This window comes from Vicia villosa, unplaced genomic scaffold (assembly GCF_029867415.1).
Source record: "Vicia villosa cultivar HV-30 ecotype Madison, WI unplaced genomic scaffold, Vvil1.0 ctg.000684F_1_1_2_unsc, whole genome shotgun sequence".
Classification (NCBI taxonomy): domain Eukaryota; kingdom Viridiplantae; phylum Streptophyta; class Magnoliopsida; order Fabales; family Fabaceae; genus Vicia; species Vicia villosa.
The window spans coordinates 14,928-35,715 of NW_026705305.1; the positions used below are offsets into that span (position 1 = coordinate 14,928).

Sequence of the window (20,788 nt, forward strand, 5' to 3'; positions counted from 1 at the left end):
AGTTGCGGCGAACACACCATAGAATGTTGATGTTGAATACATGAACTGGAGTTAGAGAATTTCACATCCTCGATTGATACCACCTTTTAAGATGTGTAGAGTGTAATGCATGTTCATATTTATAATGTAGTATTGTCATATTCGAGGCTATATATATTTTTTTGATTTAAAGAGGTGAATACATTAAGCACCTGAAGCATAAAAAACATTACAATGCATCATTTTATCTAGCGAATAGGTGCTCATGAGGAGGATTTTAAGTTTATAAATTTATTTTGAACATTAAACTTAGTTTAAGGAGTATTAGGAAGATCTTAAAGTCCCACATTAGTTGGAGATAGAGCATTGTCTATATATAGTGTGACACTCCTCACCTTACTTACCGATTTTGTAAGGATGAATTAGGTCAAACTCTAATAAGGAGGATTATTAGATAAGTTGATTTATGTATTATTTTGAGACTTGTATATTATTATTTTGAGACTTGTGTGTATCATTTTAATTCGCATTGGATTGATTTCCATCTAGTTTAGTTTTTATGTACTACTTTAGTTATTCTCTAGCTATTGTATTACTCATTTAGTGTTGATATGTGGTTGTTGGATCAATATGTCCCAATTATTTTATACTTTTTTCCTATTCATTATATTTTCCTTTAATTAAAAATATATATTTTTATAAATAATAACTAATAGATGACAAGTTGTTGACATTAATGATTTTTTTTCCATATAACTTCATATTTGCTATCAACTTTATCGATTTATTCTCTTAAAAATTTATAACATTATATTTATCTTACCAAATGAATCCAAACCAAAATAATCTTTTCTTGGAAAAAATGGATATTGTAGATTTTTTTCTTATAATTTAATGTTTTAAAAAGTATATTACTATAATATTCATATAAATTTTTGTTAAAACATAATGATATTAACTTATTACCAATATTATTTTAATAATATTAAATCTTTTGCTTATAGAAGATACTGCAGAGAGTATCTTTTTAGATAGTGACTTGGAGAGATTAGATAGTCATTAAATATATTAATTATAAAATGGATAAATTCACATTTTAGTTTCCAACTCAATAGGTAAGCTTATCTACTACTATTTCATCTTCAACAAAAATTTAATCTAATCATCAAAATTAAAAAAATATTAAAAACTGCCATATTTGAATTGATTATTAAATTTTCAATAAAAAATTAAACAAATAAAAATTCAGAAGTAACGTTGTTTTCAAACTGTAACAGCTTGCATCATAGACTCTTATTTTGTACCTATTTATATCCCACACTCTTTCATTACAATTCTTCACATTCTTATTTGCATTGTTCTTCTTCGATACAACACTTTTCTGTCCCATTCTCTATTTTTCTGCAACATTGTAGTAAATTGGTATGAACAATTTTTCTTCGTACTTTTCATTTCAATCATCTGCAGGCCGGTCGGTTTTATGGTACAGTTGACTCCAGACAGACTGCTAGTGTCTGGAGCCAGTCATACCATAAAACTGTCCTCCTTAAATGTATTTATATAATAAAAATTTTCGATGTGAATGATTATATTAATTTGTAATATTAATATGAATTTTATTGTGATCTCACAGTGAAGTTGTTTTTGAGAGGAAGAAATGGAGAAAGGTAGAATGTTTTTGGTGGGGCTGATGTTCTTGCAGTGTTGGATAGCTATGACAGAAGCTGAGTATTTGAAATACAAAGATCCGAAACAACCTTTGAATACTCGAATTAAGGATCTTATCGATCGAATGACTTTGGAAGAGAAAATCGGTCAAATGGTTCAAATTGATCGCACCGTTGCTTCAGCTGATGTGATGAAAAAATATTACATTGGTAAGTACTTTTAATTTTCAACAAAAAATGATTGATCGATGCGAATTTGAACCGCGACATCGAAGGTTTTTATGTTTATTTGTTTTGTTATAGGGAGTGTTTTAAGTGGTGGTGGAAGTGTTCCAAAACCAAAGGCTTCTGCAAAGGATTGGGTTGATATGGTGAATGAGTTTCAAAAAGGTTCATTGTCAACTAGGCTTGGAATTCCAATGATATATGGAATTGATGCTGTTCATGGACATAACAATGTCTATAATGCTACTATTTTTCCACACAATGTTGGTTTAGGAGCTACAAGGTAAATTCTGTACTTTTTTGTATTGATGACTTCTTGTATTCAAAATTCGGTAGCACAGACACTCTGAAAAAATATGTGTTTTTGTCAGTATCGGTGTCTGAAATCAACACCGATATTTGTGATTATATTTGATTTTTTTTATTTTTTTTAAATTATTATCAATCTCGACGATTCAATTTCGGTGTACTGTTTTTTACTGTCTATGTTTCTTAAATTTAAAAGGTCTTTTCTTGTGTGTTTTTTAAAAAATGTTAAGTTGTGGTTTCATGTTTTCTGAGGAAGGTACAATATTCAAACAAACAATTATTAAATAGGTAAAATATTACAAGTGGTTGATGAGACTTATATAATGCAAGATCTTACCTGTAAGATTATGAATGATGTTATCAAATATTTTATTTATTATAATATTGAAATCGTTATCAAATATATTTTATCTATTATATTGAAACTATGGTTTTAAATTGCGTTTAAGGTCATAGTTGCAGTTGTGATTGCGGGTGTTGCTATGTTTTGTTTCACTGTTAATTTTATTGATGATTTGGTTTCTTTGAATTTGAAGGGATCCTCAACTAGTGAAGAGAATTGGTGATGCAACTGCCCTTGAAGTCAGAGCAACTGGAATTCAATATGCCTTTGCTCCTTGCATCGCGGTAACTAAGATAATCGAAATTACATATCTGTCAATCGCACATCACAAAATATAGTCATTTGTTCAAATTCTGCTACGCACGCTATAGCGCTGAAGTGCAGTTATAACCACTATTTGACAGTAATATATGTTTGTATAGGTTTGTAGAGATCCAAGATGGGGTAGATGTTACGAAAGTTATAGCGAAGATCATAAAGTTGTTCAAGCGATGACCGAGATCATTCCAGGTTTACAAGGTGACGTCCCTCAGAATTCACCAAAGGGTGTTCCGTATGTTGCTGGAAACAAGAAAGTAGCAGCTTGTGCAAAGCACTATGTTGGTGATGGTGGAACAACAAGAGGAATCAATGAGAACAATACTGTTGCAACCAGACATGAATTGCTTAGCATTCACATGCCAGCTTACTATAATTCTATTATTAAGGGTGTCGCAACCGTCATGGTCTCTTACTCGAGCTGGAACGGAGAAAAAATGCACGCTAATCGCGATTTAATCACCGGTTTTCTCAAAAACACGCTACGTTTCAGGGTAATGTTTCACCTCATAGGCCTTCGATATCGTTATTATGAATGATTACATCAAGAAATTTTATGTTTTTTTTCTTGCAGGGTTTTGTCATATCAGATTGGCAGGGAATTGACAGGATAACTTCACCTGCTCATGCTAACTATACATATTCGATTGAAGCCGGAGTCAATGCCGGTATTGACATGGTAAACTATGATTTATTTTCAAGTTTGTTGATTAGCTTTTCTTTATCATTAGGAATCGAACTCGGTATGCTAGACTCCGATGGCATATTAGTCTCATTTTGTTTTCTGATCTTGTAATGCTGCAGATAATGATTCCATATAACTACACAGAATTCATAGATGGCTTAAACTTGCTAGTGAAAAACAATGCCATTCCTATCAGTAGAATCGATGATGCGGTGAAGAGAATTTTGAGAGTCAAGTTTGTGATGGGTCTATTTGAAAATCCATTGGCCGATTACAGTCTCGCTGACCAGCTTGGAAGCCAGGTTAGTCGATCGATCACCTTCGAGTTAAATATGGTTTTAGTCCATACAAAACGATAAAATTCTGTTTGCACGATAATTTGACAGGAGCATAGAGAATTGGCTAGGGAAGCTGTGAGGAAATCATTGGTACTATTAAAGAACGGTGAAAGTGCGGATGAGCCATTGCTTCCTCTTCCGAAAAAGGCTTCGAGAATACTTGTTGCTGGAACTCATGCTGATAATCTAGGTTATCAATGTGGTGGATGGACGATTGAATGGCAAGGGCTAAGCGGCAACAATGTTACTAGTGGTACGACAATTCTGAGTGCGATAAAAAACACAGTCGACAAAGACACTGAGATAGTTTATCAAGAGAATCCGTCTCTCGACTACGTTAAATCGAATGATTTTGAATATGCAATTGTGGTAGTTGGAGAGACACCATATGCAGAAACAAATGGCGATAGCTTGAACTTAACGTTATCCGGTAACGGAGCAGACACGATATTCAATGTATGCGGCAAAGTGAAATGTGTGGTTGTATTAATCACCGGTAGACCGGTGGTTATGTTACCATATGTTGACATCATTGAAGGACTTGTTGCCGCTTGGCTTCCTGGTAGTGAAGGTCATGGTGTTACCGATGTTTTGTTTGGTGATTATGGATTTAGTGGTAAACTTCCACACACATGGTTTAAGACTGTTGATCAGTTACCTATGAATGTTGGTGATTCTCATTATGACCCTTTGTTTCCATTTGGATTTGGTCTTACAACTCAAGCTGCTAAGAATACTTATTAGAATTTGTGGAGTCATTTACCAATTTTGGTGTGTTATTTTTCTATTTTACATGTTGACACCACTTTGGAATTGTTGTGTATGTAGTTTGGAATTGGTGAAATTAATTTAAGAGATTATGCTTGGAATATTTTTAAGCTTCAATTGTTATATGAACAAAATATTAGTATAACTATATGTGTTGATTCTGTGAAATTTAGGTGCAGATTTTCACTTAGCATTTAGTTGCTTGATTCACAGGTTTCAAAATATTGCTTTTGAGAATGAAATCAAAATGGATGAAGCATGAAATTGAACACAGATGTACCATCTAGTTTTGACTTAATGTATTCAAGCTAAAAAAGCATATCTCGTATTGTATGTATCATCGACAAAGACACGGTTTATTCATACAAACATGATAGTGATTTTATTTTATACGGTCTATTACAAGTATTGAACATCAGACACGGTACCAGACGCGGTCTATTATCGTATGTATCATCGACAAAGACACGGTCTATTTTATACAATGTATTACAAGTATTGATCATCAGACACGGTACCAGACACATCGTGTCGGTGCTACATAGTCATGAACATCTACTCAACCTTCTCAATGACTACATTACCTTCACCTTCTGCTTCTTTTATTTGTTTTTCTATGTTTGTCTTTTCTTCAACAAGTGCTTCTATTTTTCCATTGATCTTTTCAAGCTTTTGCTTCAATTTGGTGACATCCTTGGGTTTGTCCTTACCGGTTAACTTTCTCTTCTTACCGGATTTGTCTTTGTCTTCTTTTTTCTTCTTCTCTTTCCCTTCCTTCTCATCATCTTTTTCCTCGTCTTCCTCTTTCTTCTCAATCTTTTGTTCAACCAACTCCCTTGAAGCAACTTCACCCTCTTCTTCCTCACCTTTGTCTTTCTTTTCTTTTTTCTTTTTATCCTTTTTCTCTTTTCCTTCATCAGTTTTTTCAGCGTCTTTCTCAAATTTGATTTTCTCATCCTTGTTCTTCTCTTTTTCTTTCTTATCCTTTTTCTTCTTATTATTCTCTTCGCTGTCATCCTCTTCTCCCTTTCCCTTTGGTTTCTCCGCATCTTCATCCTTGCTCTTTTTCTTCTCATCCTTGTCCTTCTCTTTTTCTTTCTTATCTTTTTTCTTCTTATTCTCTTCACCACCGTCCTCTTCTCCCTTTCCCTTCAGTTTCTCCACTTCTTCACCCTTGTGCTTTTCCTTCTCCTCTTTCTTTTTGCTCTTTTCGTTCTTCTCTTCACTATCCACTCCTTCATCTTCTTTCCCCTTGTTCTTCTTTGTTTCAATTTCTTCATCCTTGTCCTTTTTCTTCTTCTTCTTCTCGTCCTTCTTTTTCCCCTTGCTACCACCATCATCTTCATTGTCTTTTCCCTTTTCATCCTCGGAAACTTGTTCGACCTTTTCTTTCTTTTCCTTACTCTCCCCCTTTACTTTCTTTTCCAAATTCTCCTCGCCATCCTTGCCGTCTTTCTCTTTGTGCTTCTTTGTGCCACTTTTTTCGTCTTTTTCTTTCTTTTCCTTTTTCTTCTTCTCACCGCTGTCTTCTCCAATATCTTCTGATTCATCTGCTTTCTTTTCATCCTTATGCTTTTCCTTTTTCTCTACTGATTTGTTTTTAACCTTCAGTTCTATTTCTAACTCACTCTTATCTTCCTTCACATCACCTTCTTTTTCATCATTGGTCTTGATCTTCAGGGAGAGAGTTGATTTGTCTTCCATGTCTACAAAAACCTTGCCTGAATCTGAGAAGTCCCTGAAACATATGCGTGAAAATAAAACAATAAATTATGTTGACTTATTTGATATGATTGCATGCATGACATTAGATAAACAACAACACAGAAAAAATCAAGAGCAGAACATGAACCCTGCTTTGAATAAACAACTCAATTAAGCTCTTATAATAAATGTTTATTATAATAAATGTTTATCATATAAGCGTGTATCTGTAAGCTGTTCCTGTGATAAAATATAAAATAAAGTCAAATAGTTTTCATAAGCTATCCTAACATGCCCTAGCTAGTAAAACGGTACTCGCCCCATCAGAGAAAACAAGAATCAATCATGTCCTATTTATATATTCTACATTGCAACCAGAATCAGTGTTAAGTTAAAAATGTTTACAGAATACAGAATACCCAAGAAAATCGGAAATCAAAAAGTTCAAGTCTATCATGTTACTTACCCTCTAATTGGATATTTGCAGAATATTATAGTATATTAATCCAGCAGCAAGTTTATCAAGCACCCTATAGTTTAAGTACACGAGTTCTAATGCATGGGGCCAGACTTTATTTAGTTTTGCAAACAAGGAAGAAAGAAAATGAATCTCAATTTTCTTAACCAAGCATAATTCAGAAAGGTAATATTCATTCCGGAGCTATAAATCTGCTTAGACAGTTTTTCATTACACATTGCTTTTCACTAAACCAAACATAATGCCTACAAGACAAATATTTTTTGTAAGAAGAAGAACACTTAGTGCTACATTTAATATATTAACCTTAAAAATACTAAGCAAATCAATTGGCTTCAATTTGGATTTTATTTTATCGAGTTTCAGACACATCCTACGACAAATTGGTTAAGAAAGATCTACATGAAACAACATACAATATGTCTCAGATTACTTGGTATTCTATATGAAGCCCCAACACAAACAGAGACAAGAAACTAACTAACATGTAGACTGACATGTCTTTAATCTAACTCACTATATAAATTTCCGAGATATCAGTGCTAAAAAGCTTATTACTCTAGTTCACTATATAAATTTCCTCTTCAACCTGAAGACTTTTCATGTTATATCAAGAAAAAGCTATTTAAACAAAAACATTTCCAGGATTAGCTATGATTAATCATCATCATCATAATGAATCCCAATATCTTAATAGCAGCTAAAATTCCAAAATCAATCCAATAACATGAACAGAATCAAACTTCACACCAACATATCTTAGTTTTCTTCTCAGAAACAAAAAATCAAACAGATAGGACGCAAACTCAAAAAGCCATAACATCAATTCAATACTAAAAGATTACCTGTTTTGTGCGAAGAGGAACTAACGGTTGGAATTGGAAATTGGAACTGTGTACACAGAAATGGAAACCTTAAAAGACAGAGTTTCCAAGTCGGTTGTTTTTGTACTGTTTCCGATGAAAATGAGGGTCCCAACAACTTCCACTGTTACTTTAACAACACTCGGTGCCGTTTGCATATGGGTGTTAGAATAACAAAAAAAATCAATCTAATTTACAATTTTTTATTTATATTTCAACCAAATCTAATTTTCTATTAATTTTTTATTAAATATTAAATTAATAAAAAAAATGTATCCAACTCAATTGGTAACAATTATTTATGCCAACTTTTAAAATCTTACTTTATAAAAAGAAATCAAATGTTTAATTCAGTAAAGAAATAACAATTTTTTTGCTTTCGCATCAGTTTCCGATATGTAGATATATAGATCGACTAATCTGGCTCGTGCTACGGAGGCACGTGCATTGGTCAAGTGTTATTTCTGTCAGAAATCAAACTTAGTATTTCCCGAATATCGTCTTTTGCAAAGACTCGTTAGTCACTCAAACCGCTTGGTTAAGAAATAATAACTTTTTATATATCACAATCATAATAAATATTTCACCAAATTTAAAGAAAAAACAAACGTAATATATGTGTCACCATCGCAGTTACTATTTCAAAACTTTACGTTTCACAACAAAATAATAAATAAAAAAAGTAAAAAAAAAAATCAAAAATGGAAATAGAAGAAATAAAATAAATAAAAATAAAAATCACGTTCATTCTCTCTGTGTTTGTTTCTGGCCTGGTTTCTTGTTCTTAATAACTTATCCAGGTCTTAACAAGCTCCAATTCCTTTTCCAATTTCCTCTCACATTCTCTCTTTTTTTCCTTCAATTCTGTTACATTTTCTTCAACAATGAACGATCTTCTAACGGTAATTTTCAATTCACAGTTTTTTTTTATTTTGTTTTAGTTTCGTTGATTCTTTTTTTGTGTATTTTTTTATGGTTTTTTTTCAGATCTAGGGTTTTGCATGATGATAATGTGTATAGTTTTTGTTTTTGGATTTGAATTTTTTTTTTGTTTTTGTTTTCTGTTATGCTTATGCTTGTTTGGCAAGAAATTGGATTTGGAAAATATTGATGAATTTTTTTATATATATGAGTTATACTGCATTGTAGTTGGATTTAGTTGATGGTTAATATTGGTGGATTAATATTAATTTGTAGTTTTATGGAATTTTTTATGTTTCTGTTTTGGAATGTGAGTTGATTTTTATGTAAGGTTTAATGTTTTATATTGAGTCCGTGTTTTGAGCATTGTCGACACCTATGAAAAAAAGTGTTTCTGTGTCTGAAACCGACACTGACACTTGCGATTACGTTTAATTTGTTTTTTTTTTTTCAAATTATTGCCGGTTTCAATGTGTCAGTATCGGTGTCGTGTTTTCGGTGTCAGCTTCTCAAAACTTTTTAAAACCGAACCTGATTAGATGGTTAAACAAGTTGAACTAGGAACCAACAATGTCCGCGGTTTGGTTATTTGAGCTATTTTATAGTTTTATCAATTTTTAGATGTTTCTATTTTGGAATGTGAGTTGGTTTTTCTGTAAGATTTGATGTTTTTGTATTGAATCGGTGTCTTGAGAAAATTTTGAAAACTGAATCCGATCAGATGGTTAAGCGGGTTGAATTGTGAAGTGACGATGCATATGGTTTGGTTATTTGAGCTATTTTATAATTTTATCGAATTTTAGATGTTTCTGTTGGTCATACTTTCAATTTTACATGCACCTAATATTGGTGTGTAGTTGCAGAAAAGGCGTCGATAGTTTAACTTGGATAGCCATATATATTAATTTGATGTTTCTTTTTCCAGGAGTCGTTTGATATCCACCGTGGCCAAGGTCGTGGAGGTGGTGACGTTGAGTTGGGAGACTATGGAATGAATTCAGGAGAGCTTGGCTTGGAAAACTTCTTCAAAAAGGTGTTCATCTTTATTCATCTTATGAAAACAAGCCTTATGTAGTGGATGGTTTTAAGACTAAGACTCATTTTGAATCATTTTTATCTAACTCGCTGAACGGCCCTATGCATTAATTGTTCAATAGGTTCAAGAGCTTGATAAACAATATGCTAAGCTGGATAACCTTTTGAGAAAGCTCCAGGTAAATTGAAACACTTATAGGTTGAAATGTGACTTGTTTTTATGTGTCTTCGCTGCTCACCATTTTTATGAAAATCTGTACGCAGGACGCCCATGAAGAGTCCAAAGGTGTTACCAAAGCTCCTGCTATGAAGGGTTAGTACGATATTGTTTAATTTATTTTCGAACAATTTTTTGTATGTTTCATTATCTTTTACCTAGAATTATGAAAATATATACTTCTTTTATGATATTGAAATTTGTAATAAAAATTCATAAGTTTAAAGTAAATGTACATGTTGTTGAGAAACAAATTATTTTCCTATAAGTGTTCTGCGGCTAGAAATGAAGTTAATGAGTATTAAATTAATGAATTCTACTTGATTTCATGTCTTCAGGTATAAAGCAGAGAATGGAGAAAGATGTAGATGAAGTTAAGAAAACTGCACATTACTTAAAGACCAAGGTTGAAGAGCTGGACAAAGAGGTAAGATCTCAACGGAAAATATTCCATTGTTTTGTTCAATACTTAGAATCTTTGTTATTTACTCCTTGATCTCGTCCCTTACTCACTTATTCGTCGTAGAATTTGGCTAATAGGCAGAAGCCTGGTTGTGGAAAAGGATCAGCTGTTGACCGATCAAGAACAGCAACGACAGTGTCAGTAATCATCCATCTTTTTCATCTTTAATTTTTAGTGTCATATCTCTTAGACAATTTTTATGACTAAACCTTGAATCCCTTAATCTCACATTAACCGAAAGAAAGAAAGTTGAAAACATAAATGTACACAGATCATGACTAAACCTGAGGTTTTTCCTCAAACAGGGATTACACTTTTGGGCTTCGAATAATTTTTGTGATTCTTATTGTCTTAGTGTTTTTTATTGAACCAAACTCATCTGAACTTTGTGTTTTGTATTATATAATTTTGTAGTAACTTGAAAAAGAAACTGAAGGACAAGATGGCTGAATTTCAGGTAGGTTTGTGTCATATTTCTTGTTTGAGAAATTGTTTTTTGAGTCTCTGAATCTTCAACTTAATTGCTTTATTTGTCAAAATCTTTCAGATCCTGAGAGAATCCATCCATGAAGAATATCGCGAGGTTGTTGAGAGACGAGTATTTACAGGTTTGAGCTCTTTACTTTTTTTATGCAATTTGACGCCATTAGACTTTTTTACATTAACTTGGAGTTAGTAACATTATTTTTATGTATTTTCTGGTTTTCGTGATTGTCAGTAACGGGCAAACAAGCTGATGAGGAGGTAATTTTGTAACTGAATTTTCATTTTTGGAAAAAAAAATTGTGCTTTAGAAGTTTTTCTTCTAATCGTTTAACAATGTACAGACGATTGACAGATTAATTGAGACTGGAGACAGTGAACAAATTTTCCAGAAAGCAATTCAAGAACAAGGACGAGGCCAGGTTTGTCCCTTCGTTTTCTTCTTCATTTCCTCAAATTTTAATAAGCAATGTTGTATAGAACTAAAGATCCGTTTGTTACAAATTATATAAAAAATTGATTTTGTCATTCACAAATTTAGAGAGTATTCTTAAGAAATTTTTAAGAAAAGCGGAATCTACCTTGTAAGGTTTTCTCTCACACATTTGAGTTATCTTTTTTAGATAATGGACACTCTCGCAGAAATCCATGAACGACACGAAGCAGTCAGAGATGTTGAGAGGAAACTGCTTGACTTGCAACAGGTATTTATTCAGTTCATTCAATTAATTTGACTGTCATACATATTTGGTGTACCTCAACAAATTAGGTTAGAATGGTGTGACATTTCAACGGTTTATCTAGAAATCCACGTAGTAGATTTTAACGGATACACAATTTTTTACGCATGCATGTAATCAATCATTAATATAGTTGAGATCGGTGTAGTCAAGATTGAGTGCTGGATCGTAAGATTGCCAAGGATGCCTGAGAGTGCTACGATCAAAGAAAGACTCTTTTCATCGTTGCTGTGGTCAAGATCAAGTTTTTTGAAGCAAGATCGTAAAAAAAACATGTTGGACCTGTATTATAATTTTCATGTTTTTGTTTACATGTCTGTATAAATATATATATGAAATTACCATTTTTTCTTTCAGTAGGATCTTACCTGATGTGCTAAGGATCCGAGTTTCGCGATCTTTCACAAGCAGATTGATCCTACTTAAAATCTCATGCTTGACTTCATTGATTGAGATTTCATACTATTTCCACTAAGGTGACAGTAGCTTTAACTTCTTGGCAGATATTTATGGATATTGCAGTGTTAGTTGATGCACAAGGAGACATGCTTGACAACATAGAATCACAGGTATTTTTCATCACTTTGCACATAACGCGCCATCATCATCGAATTAATAAAAAATAATAGAAAAAGAAAGTCAAGCTCTAAACTCGTGTTTGAGTATAAATACGCAAACCTATTTGGTCGGTGAAAACTGAGAAGTTTCGTTTTGATCTTTAAAAGTTAAATAGTTGGTCGATGAGTCGGACCTATTCATTTTCGATCAAATGTTGGTCAAAATAGTCTTTGATAGGGAATGAAAAAGTTAAACTTAAAATGACGAATTTGCTCGACGAGTTATATTTGTGATCGAATTTGTTTATGTTTTTCCCGTTCTTGCATCAGGTTTCAAGTGCAGTAGATCATGTGCAACAAGGAAATAATACTCTCCAAAAGGCAAAGAAACTGCAAAGAAACTCAAGAAAATGGATGTGTATAGCCATCATGATACTTCTCATTTTTGTTATAATCATTGTTGTTTCTGTCATCAAACCATGGATCACCCAACAAGGTGCATAGTTACTAATTGGTAACACATGATCACACAAGAGCTGAATGTTAATATTCCTATTCATAATTCATTCAAATTTGTGATTATTGAACTTGAAACAAACATTGGAACAAATATTCAAATTTGTCTCCTTTGAAAAGAAAGAATGTACTCAACAAAATTAATCAACTTCACTCCATTCATTATACACGTCTATGTATTTATCATACTTCAGCCTCTTCAAATTCAAAATATTCATGTCATATACTAATTATGTTTTTTATTACATGTCGTTTTGACATTTTTACACTTATAAAAAAAATAATCGGTGTTGTGTAAAAAAGAGAAATTATGAAATTTTTTATAGAATTGTTCTTCATTAATTATATGAGAAAAACAAATTTAAAGATTCGAAAGAAAGAGAATAATAAATTCTTAAAGTTGTAATGAAAAATAACATTAATGATTCATTAAAATGGTAAATGACTTATAGTTTGACACAAATACTTTTTTCAAAACATCTTATAATAAAAAATGTACGGAGTACTATTTTCACACAAATGTAAAGATTTTGTCAACATAGATAATTCGACCCTTTACTGATATTAGTTGTGATTTATGTTTGAATTTAGAATACATAGAAAGTTATAAATAAATTTTTGTTGACATGGATAGTTTGACTTTCTACACGTATTAGCTGTGATTCAGATTTGAATTTAGAATATCCTCGATAGTAGTGTAATGGTCAAAAAGTACAAGTGTGCATGATACCTCTACAAATGTAGGGATATTCAGAGGGCTTAGTAGGTTTATAACAATTCGGAGTGGTTAGGGTTTGCTCAAGACGGCGAGAAGTCCTCTTTTGTGATGCTATTGTGGTTTTAGAGGACTTAATCACGTAAGGTGAGGAGAGACTCTGTATTTTAGCATTATGCTTTTGGTGTTATGCGTAAGTTATGATCTGTCCCCTCAACTACTAGGGGTGAAAAAATTATAAATTCTGAGCTGCAGAGTTAGTGAGAAATTATGCCCTAACTCTATGACTAAGAAAGTGGTCAAGGGAAGATTTTTTTCTTTCTAGAATCATGGAGGAAGTGGATCCCTTATTTGACTAGCTCTTTGGGTTAGGTATCTAAACCTAAGTTCAACAAGGGGGCTTATTCCCTCGTTGTGATATTGGATGCTAGCCCGGGGGCGACTCCCTTATTCTTCAGGCTACCAGATGCTAGTCCCGGGGACAATCCACCCCTTCTTTAGACTGCCAGGTGTTAGCCCGAGAGACGACTCATCCTTTCTTTGGACTACTAAGTGTTTGCCCTAAGGGCGACTAGGTTCTAGTCTTGGGGGGTGATTCTCTCCTTCTTTGGGTTATCAGGTGCTAATCCTGGGGGCGACCACTCCTGGACTACCAGGTGCTAGACCGGAGGGACGATACCCCCCTTATTTGGATACTAACCCTCCTTCATGTGCTAACCCTTTTTCGGACACTCATATAAAGATCCAGTAAAATTATATCAACACAAGTTATACATCAATTTTGTCACACAGATAGTTGGAACTTCTATCCGAAGTAGTTGTAACTTAGGTTTGAATTTAGAATAGTCAATAGTAGGTTATACATAAATTTTCGAAAAGGATGTTGGTCACAAGTTTTATCATGCTATTTTGATTGTTAATCTATTTTATTGAGCTGATTTTCTGAATAATTGTAATCTATTTAATACATTATTTGTGAAGCTTTCCATATTTTCCTTAATAATTTCAATTAAAAAAGTTTAAACTATGCTTAATCTTAAAATTGTTGTTAACATGATTGGTTAAGTATTGCAGTCAATACAAATAAATAATAGCCAACTTGTTGAATATTGTAATGCTTGTGTCGTTTGCTTCTATCATGAAATTCAACGACAACACGTTTTTGACACGCAATATTTATTCATCAAATTTAAGTTAGTCACAGAAAGTGCATGTTTTGAATTATTATGATGAGATTCAAGAAATTACGGTGGTGTAGTCTGTTTGTGGTGACTTTTAAAGTAGTATAGTTTTTTCTGCGCCAATAAAGTAAACATAAAATTTTAAAATTATGGCAATCACGGCGACTATGGGAAAGAATAACATTGAGGGAAGATGAATATGGTTCAATATGCAACCAACAATCATTTTTTATTCTATTAACTTGAATCGACTACATAATCAAGTTTTGTCATAAGGTTTTATCTAAATTCATACTTTTATCTAGATTATTAATCTTGGGATCTTTGTAAATAATTTTTCTTTTAGTTTTTTTTTTAGGTTTTGTTTCACCTCTAGTTGTTTGACATATCTCCATATGATATATTCTCATTCTTTACTATAAAATATATAGGTCTTTTCTCTACATGTCCAAACCATCAAACAATTTTTCACAATCATTTTTGTTTCAGTACTTATCCTAACACTCTCTCTAATATTATCATATTTAGTCTTATATATTTAGTCTTATCATGTTTAATTTTACTACACATCCATCGCAACATCTATATCTGTGTTACCCTTACTTTATTCTTGAATTGATTCTTAACCGCCAAACATTTTGTCTCGTGCAAGTTCGTGGGTCTTATTGCAGTTCGGTAACATTTTCCCTTCAACTTTAGCGGTACCTTTATGTCACATAAAACTCTTGAATCTTTTCTCTATTTCAGCCACACAGTTTAAATGTGATGGTTTATATTCCCTTAAATTTCTCCATTGATTTGTATTATGGAGTTAAAATATTTAAACTATGCGATTTGTAGAATGATATGGTCTCTAACTTTGACTCTTGGTTAGAAATACTAATCCATTTGCTGAACTTACATTCAATATAATTCGTCTTACTTCTACTAAAGCGAAAATTACATGTTTCTAAAATTCATCTTCAAGTCTTCAGTCTATCATTTAAATCCTCTATCGGCTATCAAAGTAGGACTATATCGTTTACAAAAAAACATGCATCTTGTTGCTAGCTCTTGCATGTGTTTCGCCAGTATATCCAAAATTAAAATAAAAAGGTAGAGTTTTTGGTTGAACCTTATAATGGAGAATTATCTGTTCTTCCACCTTTTGTGACCGAACACTAGTCGATACACCTTCATATATATCTTGAATATCTCGAATATATACAGATCTAAATGCCATCTTCTCAGAGACTTTTCACATAATCTTTCTAAACACTCTATCCCACCACTTTCATGATTTAATATAAATGAATGGGGTTCAACATAATAATATAAAAAAAATTAACTTAAAAGAAACTTACTGCCAATCTAAACATCTAGAAGATATATAACAAAACAAATTGAATAAAAATATTCCATAATTAAGTCAAATTAATTGAAATGCCTTTTTGTAGTTTTCTTATTATCTTTCTTAGTCAAATGACAAAGAAGACAATGACAATGTCTCATGTATCACCAACATTGGATTGGTTGAAGATGGAGGATAAAGTAGTGTTGTCGGTGACGTGAGAAAAAGGTTGCAATTTACAACAAACGCATTCTACACGACATGATCATATGCATAAAATATTGTAATATATTATGAAAAATGACTTTGTCCAACTAAGTGCCAAACATGAAAAAATTTGAAGTCTTAGTACTTGGATGCATTTCAAAATCAATTTTGAGCCTCCATGTGGAGACCATTCATGCTATATCTACTAACTTTTCATATGCTTGACCTAAGTAAATTCATTATAGGTATCAATAGAGGACAAACACTAACTTCTTTGATTTTTCTAGTAATTTAGGGATTCCATTTTCTTCATTCTTGGTCTAAGAGCATTGACAATTTCATATCCATAATTAATGGATCTTTGTTGAACTTTATATATATATATATACACTATGCCAAACAGTAGTTTTTACAGCGCTTTTTTTGGGCTATTAGAGCGCTTAAAAGCGCTGCCATAGTCAGCGCTGCCGTAGGTAAAGACAGCGCTTTTTGTTACGCCAAAAGCGCTCTCGTAGCATCCCCTATAGCAGCGCTTTTTCTAGGAAAGCGCTCTCGTAGCATCCCCTATAGCAGCGCTTTTCCAGAAAAGCGCTCTCGTAGCATCCCCTATAGCAGCGCTTTTTCTAGAAAAGCGCTCTCGTAGCATTCCCTATAGCAGCGCTTTTATTTAGAAAAACGCTCTCGTAGCATCCCTTATAGCAGCACTTTTTTTATCTTTTATGTTTTTTTTATATTTAGCAGCGCTTTCGTAGGTAGGCCTTTAAGAGCGTTTTTGAAAACGCTGTCGTTGCTAAACGCAGTATTTTAAAGTGCAACCTGTAATTTAAGCCTCCCAGTTCGACCTGTAATTCATATTTATTTTCAACCTGTAATATTTTCGACCTGTAATATATTTTCAACCTGTAATATTTTCAACCTATATTTATTTTCAACCTGTAATGTATTTTCAACCTGTAATATTTTCAACCATAGGTAGGACATTATATACCAATATAATACCATTATAATCCAAAATAAAATATATACACCATTATAGTTCAATTCTCATGTTTACAACAGATACATATAACTAAATCATCTCTAACAATAACTAAATTAGAATATAAGCCCGAAATTCTCAAAATCCGACGAGCGCACGGTCCTGGTCCTGCAAAGTATGAACAGAACAACACGATCAATTAAACTAACTTTGCTCAAACACAATTAAAGGCTCCAACACAAAGTCATTATCAAAATCTGTCACACAATAATGAGCAAGCAACACAGAATGACCCAATCCCCTCATATAAAATTCTACACTAATAGTATTTCCTCAATATGAAAACAACACAAAAATTCTATACCACAACAAAGTTTCAAAACAGACCCCACAACAACATCTATACTTCAAATTTTCCAAGAAAACAAATTGTCATTCAGAAACATCAATAATATTATTAGCAACAATTTCATATGATTTGCAACTCAATCCACCAATGTAATGTGTCATCAATCCAGTCTCAAATCAAACTATCAGTACCACTTATTTAAGAATCAAACTCAACAACAAAAACAAAGTTCAGCACTCTTATTCAGCAAACAACAAACTTGATTCATATAACAATGTCATCATCGTCAATTAATATTAAGCAAAATGAACTAACATCCACCAAAGAAACTCAAACACAAAGTCATTATCAAAATCTGTCACACAGTAATGTATTCATAAATATTTTCACAGAATAATGTATTCATACCTATATGAATAGTCGCTGAATATAAAATTGACACAATTCCTCTTTGATTTCTTCCAACTTAAGTCTGGTGTAAGAAGCAGCATAGAAGTCATAAAAGTACAACATAACAAAAACATAATATGCATGATTTAGTTAAATGTAATAAATTATAAGAAATTATCCTAAGTTATAAATCCATACCGTGATTGGAATCTCTAATTGATTCGTTTGAAGGATTTCTTTCAAAAACCTCAAAACAAAGTATCCGCAATCTGTACTGTTTCGCTGTTGTGGACACTACATAGAAAAACAAATAAGATTTTATAGTTGTCTTGTTTTATCAAGTAGCATAACTATTATAAGCAAAATTGTGAAAATTAATGTACATGCACTCTGATCCAGGTAATGTTGTTTGATTTAGTCCGGGATACCTGTGCGTCTCTTTGACTTCGGAACACTTGTATTGATCTAGCAAAATATAATAGCATATATTTAGATCAATCTCACAAATAATTAAATATATAAATATACACGAATATTTAGAACGATCTCACTTACCTATCAATCGTTGACTTCATAGCCGGATAATTGGTCCACTCACCATCTATCGAATTCAGAAAATATACCACTTCTTTTATAGGGTTGATAGCAAGCAACAACCAGTGTGCTCTATAAATTAAAACAAAAGTAAATCTCCCAAAGTGTTGTGCACTTTTCCCTTGCCAACTAGGCGATAATCCGGTGACGATAAGTATAATTGGTAAGATGAAATGCCCTAAACCAATAATAAATATAGAGTCATTATCATTACAGAAATAGAACAATTGTAAGAAAAAAGAATTTATAATTACCTCGGGAAATTTTCTTTGACAATTGATACTAGCTTTATCACTAGTTTCTTTCACCGATGAAGTATTGCACTTTTCTCTCATATATATCTCTTTATCTCTTTGCAATTCAGAGACTTGTGCTTGTAATTCCTGCAATTTTTGCAACACTTCTTCATTGGTAGGATTTCTTCTCCTAGAATGCTTATAGAAAGAGGTTGGAGTCACACCATGACCTTTACCCCTCACCCGACAGGGATACTCAGGAACATCTAGTGCTCTACTAAGTACGCTCCTATTATCCTAGTCCTCACCGGTGGATACCAATTGCGACATGGGCTCATGTAATTCATTTACATTTCAAAAATTATTAGTGGAGATAAAAAATTAATTATATATTAATAAACATTTGATTTAATTAAAGACACAGTGTTATACTTACACATTCATCATAAACTTTTTGAACATCGGGATCAACAGCTCGATTCTTGCCCACACGAGCTTCCTTCCACAACACATATACTAGAAGTGAGGTTTCCTCACTTTTCGTCTCCTCTAACTATACATTGACACAAATGATAAAATCGTCAATTACAACACATTTAGACAATTAATAAGAACATAGCATTTCTATTTACTTACAATTTTTTCCTCTAAGCGTGCATATCCCAAACACCCTTTTTTGTATGGATACGCGGGTTTTGATGCTCTCTCCCTATTTGTGACACTCCTTTTCTGAAAAGCTTCATCTCTTTGATTTACAAACTCAACCCAATCTTCTTCTTTAATGAAGATCTCATACTTTTTTGGACGTCTCGGGGCCTCTTCAAGAAAGTTTCCTTCTTTATCCTTAAGATAGGTGTTTGTTAAAAAAGCTTTCCACCCTCTATATCTTTTTATGGCCAAACCAAGTATGTAGCGTTTACGCTCATCTGGTATGTTAAAAGACCTCTGCGAAAAAACATACGCATAGAGTGTGTTAGTATAAGTAATTTAAACAAATTATCGTCAAGATAATAACAACAACCATATATGATACCTTAAGCTCAGCCCAAAACATATCTTTTTTATCGTCCAATGGTTTGCTTTTCATATTCCATTTAGATACGGAGATTGGAATATGCATACGAACAAGTGTACCAATGTAGCTTGTCAATTTTGCAACATTAGTACCAATTGCTTGGTTATCAGAATTCCATTCTAAATTATATATTAATCCTTTATCTCTATCTCAAATGATTCCCTTCATAATGGTGATGACTCGTGCAACTTCTATTGTTGATGTACCAGATGGAGGATTTGTATCTAGAGCATCTCTATCTTGTGAGTTTTCTTGTGAGTTTTCTTGATTACTAGCCATTTGACCTTGTCATACCCCAAAATTTGCCCATACTATTTCTCTTATTCAAACTCAAATTAAGGTCTTAATTCAAAAGATTGATCCCTCAATTGTTCAGAAAGTCAACAGTCAACTAGGTCGACCTAAAAGTCAACTGTGGTCAAAGTACAGTCAAAACTCCTGATTTTTTGTCAAGATCCTCGTATTGAAGTATCGTTCACCATTTGATCAAGAATTGATCATGGTTCATCAAGGAAAGATCAGAAATCAACAATTTTAAAAGTTTCTAAATTAGGGTTTTCATAGGAGAAAGTCAATTGAACTTTGACCAGCCATAACTCTCACATGGAACATCCAAAATTTTCCATCCAAAGCTCATTTTGAAGGAAATTTGATCCTCTATAATTTTGTCTCTCACATGCCAAGTCTAAAAATGCTTCATTTGGGAAATATGGACCAAAACATTATAGGTCCTTTTCAGAAGTCAACAAAAAGTCATTTTTTTCAAAAGGACGCACAAGGAGCATGGAAAATAATTTTGATATGAGACCAAAGACACTGGTTAGAGGACTCTCTAAGGTTTCTAAAAAGTCCTAGAACACTTCCATACCTCAAAAATTGAGAGAGATAGACCTTGTCAAAGTTGGTCGATTTTAAGAAGAAAAATGTGAAGAAAAAGGCTTCAAAATGAATACTTTTGCAAAGAGGCCCAATATTTTTTGATCCAATCTTGTTCTACAAATCATCAATGAGGTCTATATCCATTTACACAAATTTATAGGATTTAGTTGATTTATTATGAATTTTTTATTCATTTAAAATGATTAAATTCAAGTGAATCAAGCAAAAAATCAAAAGATGTGAT

The 20,788-nt window shown here is 32.7% G+C and overlaps 3 protein-coding genes across 3 annotated transcripts; 2 read left to right on the plus strand and 1 right to left on the minus strand.

The window, feature by feature from the left end:
* The first annotated feature begins 1,283 nt into the window (after window positions 1-1,283).
* Window positions 1,284-4,818, plus strand: LOC131630434 (uncharacterized). The gene is made up of 8 exons (XM_058901205.1): window positions 1,284-1,401; window positions 1,613-1,856; window positions 1,950-2,154; window positions 2,717-2,807; window positions 2,946-3,335; window positions 3,416-3,520; window positions 3,646-3,828; window positions 3,913-4,818. Exons 2-8 carry the CDS (start codon window positions 1,637-1,639, stop codon window positions 4,606-4,608), a joined length of 1,890 nt encoding a protein of 629 aa, XP_058757188.1. The 5' UTR covers window positions 1,284-1,401; window positions 1,613-1,636; the 3' UTR covers window positions 4,609-4,818.
* Window positions 4,819-4,934: 116 nt separating this feature from the next.
* LOC131630435 (uncharacterized) lies at window positions 4,935-7,837 on the minus strand. Its single transcript, XM_058901206.1, has 2 exons — window positions 7,660-7,837; window positions 4,935-6,370 (listed from the first exon to the last, which is right to left on the minus strand). The coding sequence occupies exon 2, from the start codon at window positions 6,334-6,336 to the stop codon at window positions 5,188-5,190; it is 1,149 nt and encodes a 382-aa protein (XP_058757189.1). The 5' UTR covers window positions 6,337-6,370; window positions 7,660-7,837; the 3' UTR covers window positions 4,935-5,187.
* Window positions 7,838-8,420: 583 nt separating this feature from the next.
* Window positions 8,421-12,776, plus strand: LOC131630439 (syntaxin-132-like). Its single transcript, XM_058901209.1, has 13 exons — window positions 8,421-8,579; window positions 9,524-9,631; window positions 9,756-9,812; window positions 9,898-9,946; window positions 10,189-10,277; window positions 10,377-10,450; window positions 10,728-10,770; window positions 10,861-10,921; window positions 11,032-11,057; window positions 11,141-11,218; window positions 11,420-11,500; window positions 12,040-12,105; window positions 12,424-12,776. The coding sequence occupies exons 1-13, from the start codon at window positions 8,562-8,564 to the stop codon at window positions 12,595-12,597; spliced, it is 924 nt and encodes a 307-aa protein (XP_058757192.1). The 5' UTR covers window positions 8,421-8,561; the 3' UTR covers window positions 12,598-12,776.
* Window positions 12,777-20,788: the final 8,012 nt, after the last annotated feature.

Coding starts and splice junctions, on each gene's coding strand:
- LOC131630434 (XM_058901205.1), top strand. CDS start 1,637: ATGGAGAAAGGTAGAATGTTTTTGGTGGGGCTGATGTTCTTGCAGTGT. Junction 2,155..2,716: donor GTTGGTTTAGGAGCTACAAG/GTAAATTCTGTA, acceptor TTGAATTTGAAG/GGATCCTCAACTAGTGAAGA. Junction 3,829..3,912: donor CTGACCAGCTTGGAAGCCAG/GTTAGTCGATCG, acceptor ATAATTTGACAG/GAGCATAGAGAATTGGCTAG.
- LOC131630435 (XM_058901206.1), bottom strand. CDS start 6,336: ATGGAAGACAAATCAACTCTCTCCCTGAAGATCAAGACCAATGATGAA.
- LOC131630439 (XM_058901209.1), top strand. Junction 9,632..9,755: donor TGGAAAACTTCTTCAAAAAG/GTGTTCATCTTT, acceptor ATTGTTCAATAG/GTTCAAGAGCTTGATAAACA. Junction 11,058..11,140: donor GCAAACAAGCTGATGAGGAG/GTAATTTTGTAA, acceptor AACAATGTACAG/ACGATTGACAGATTAATTGA.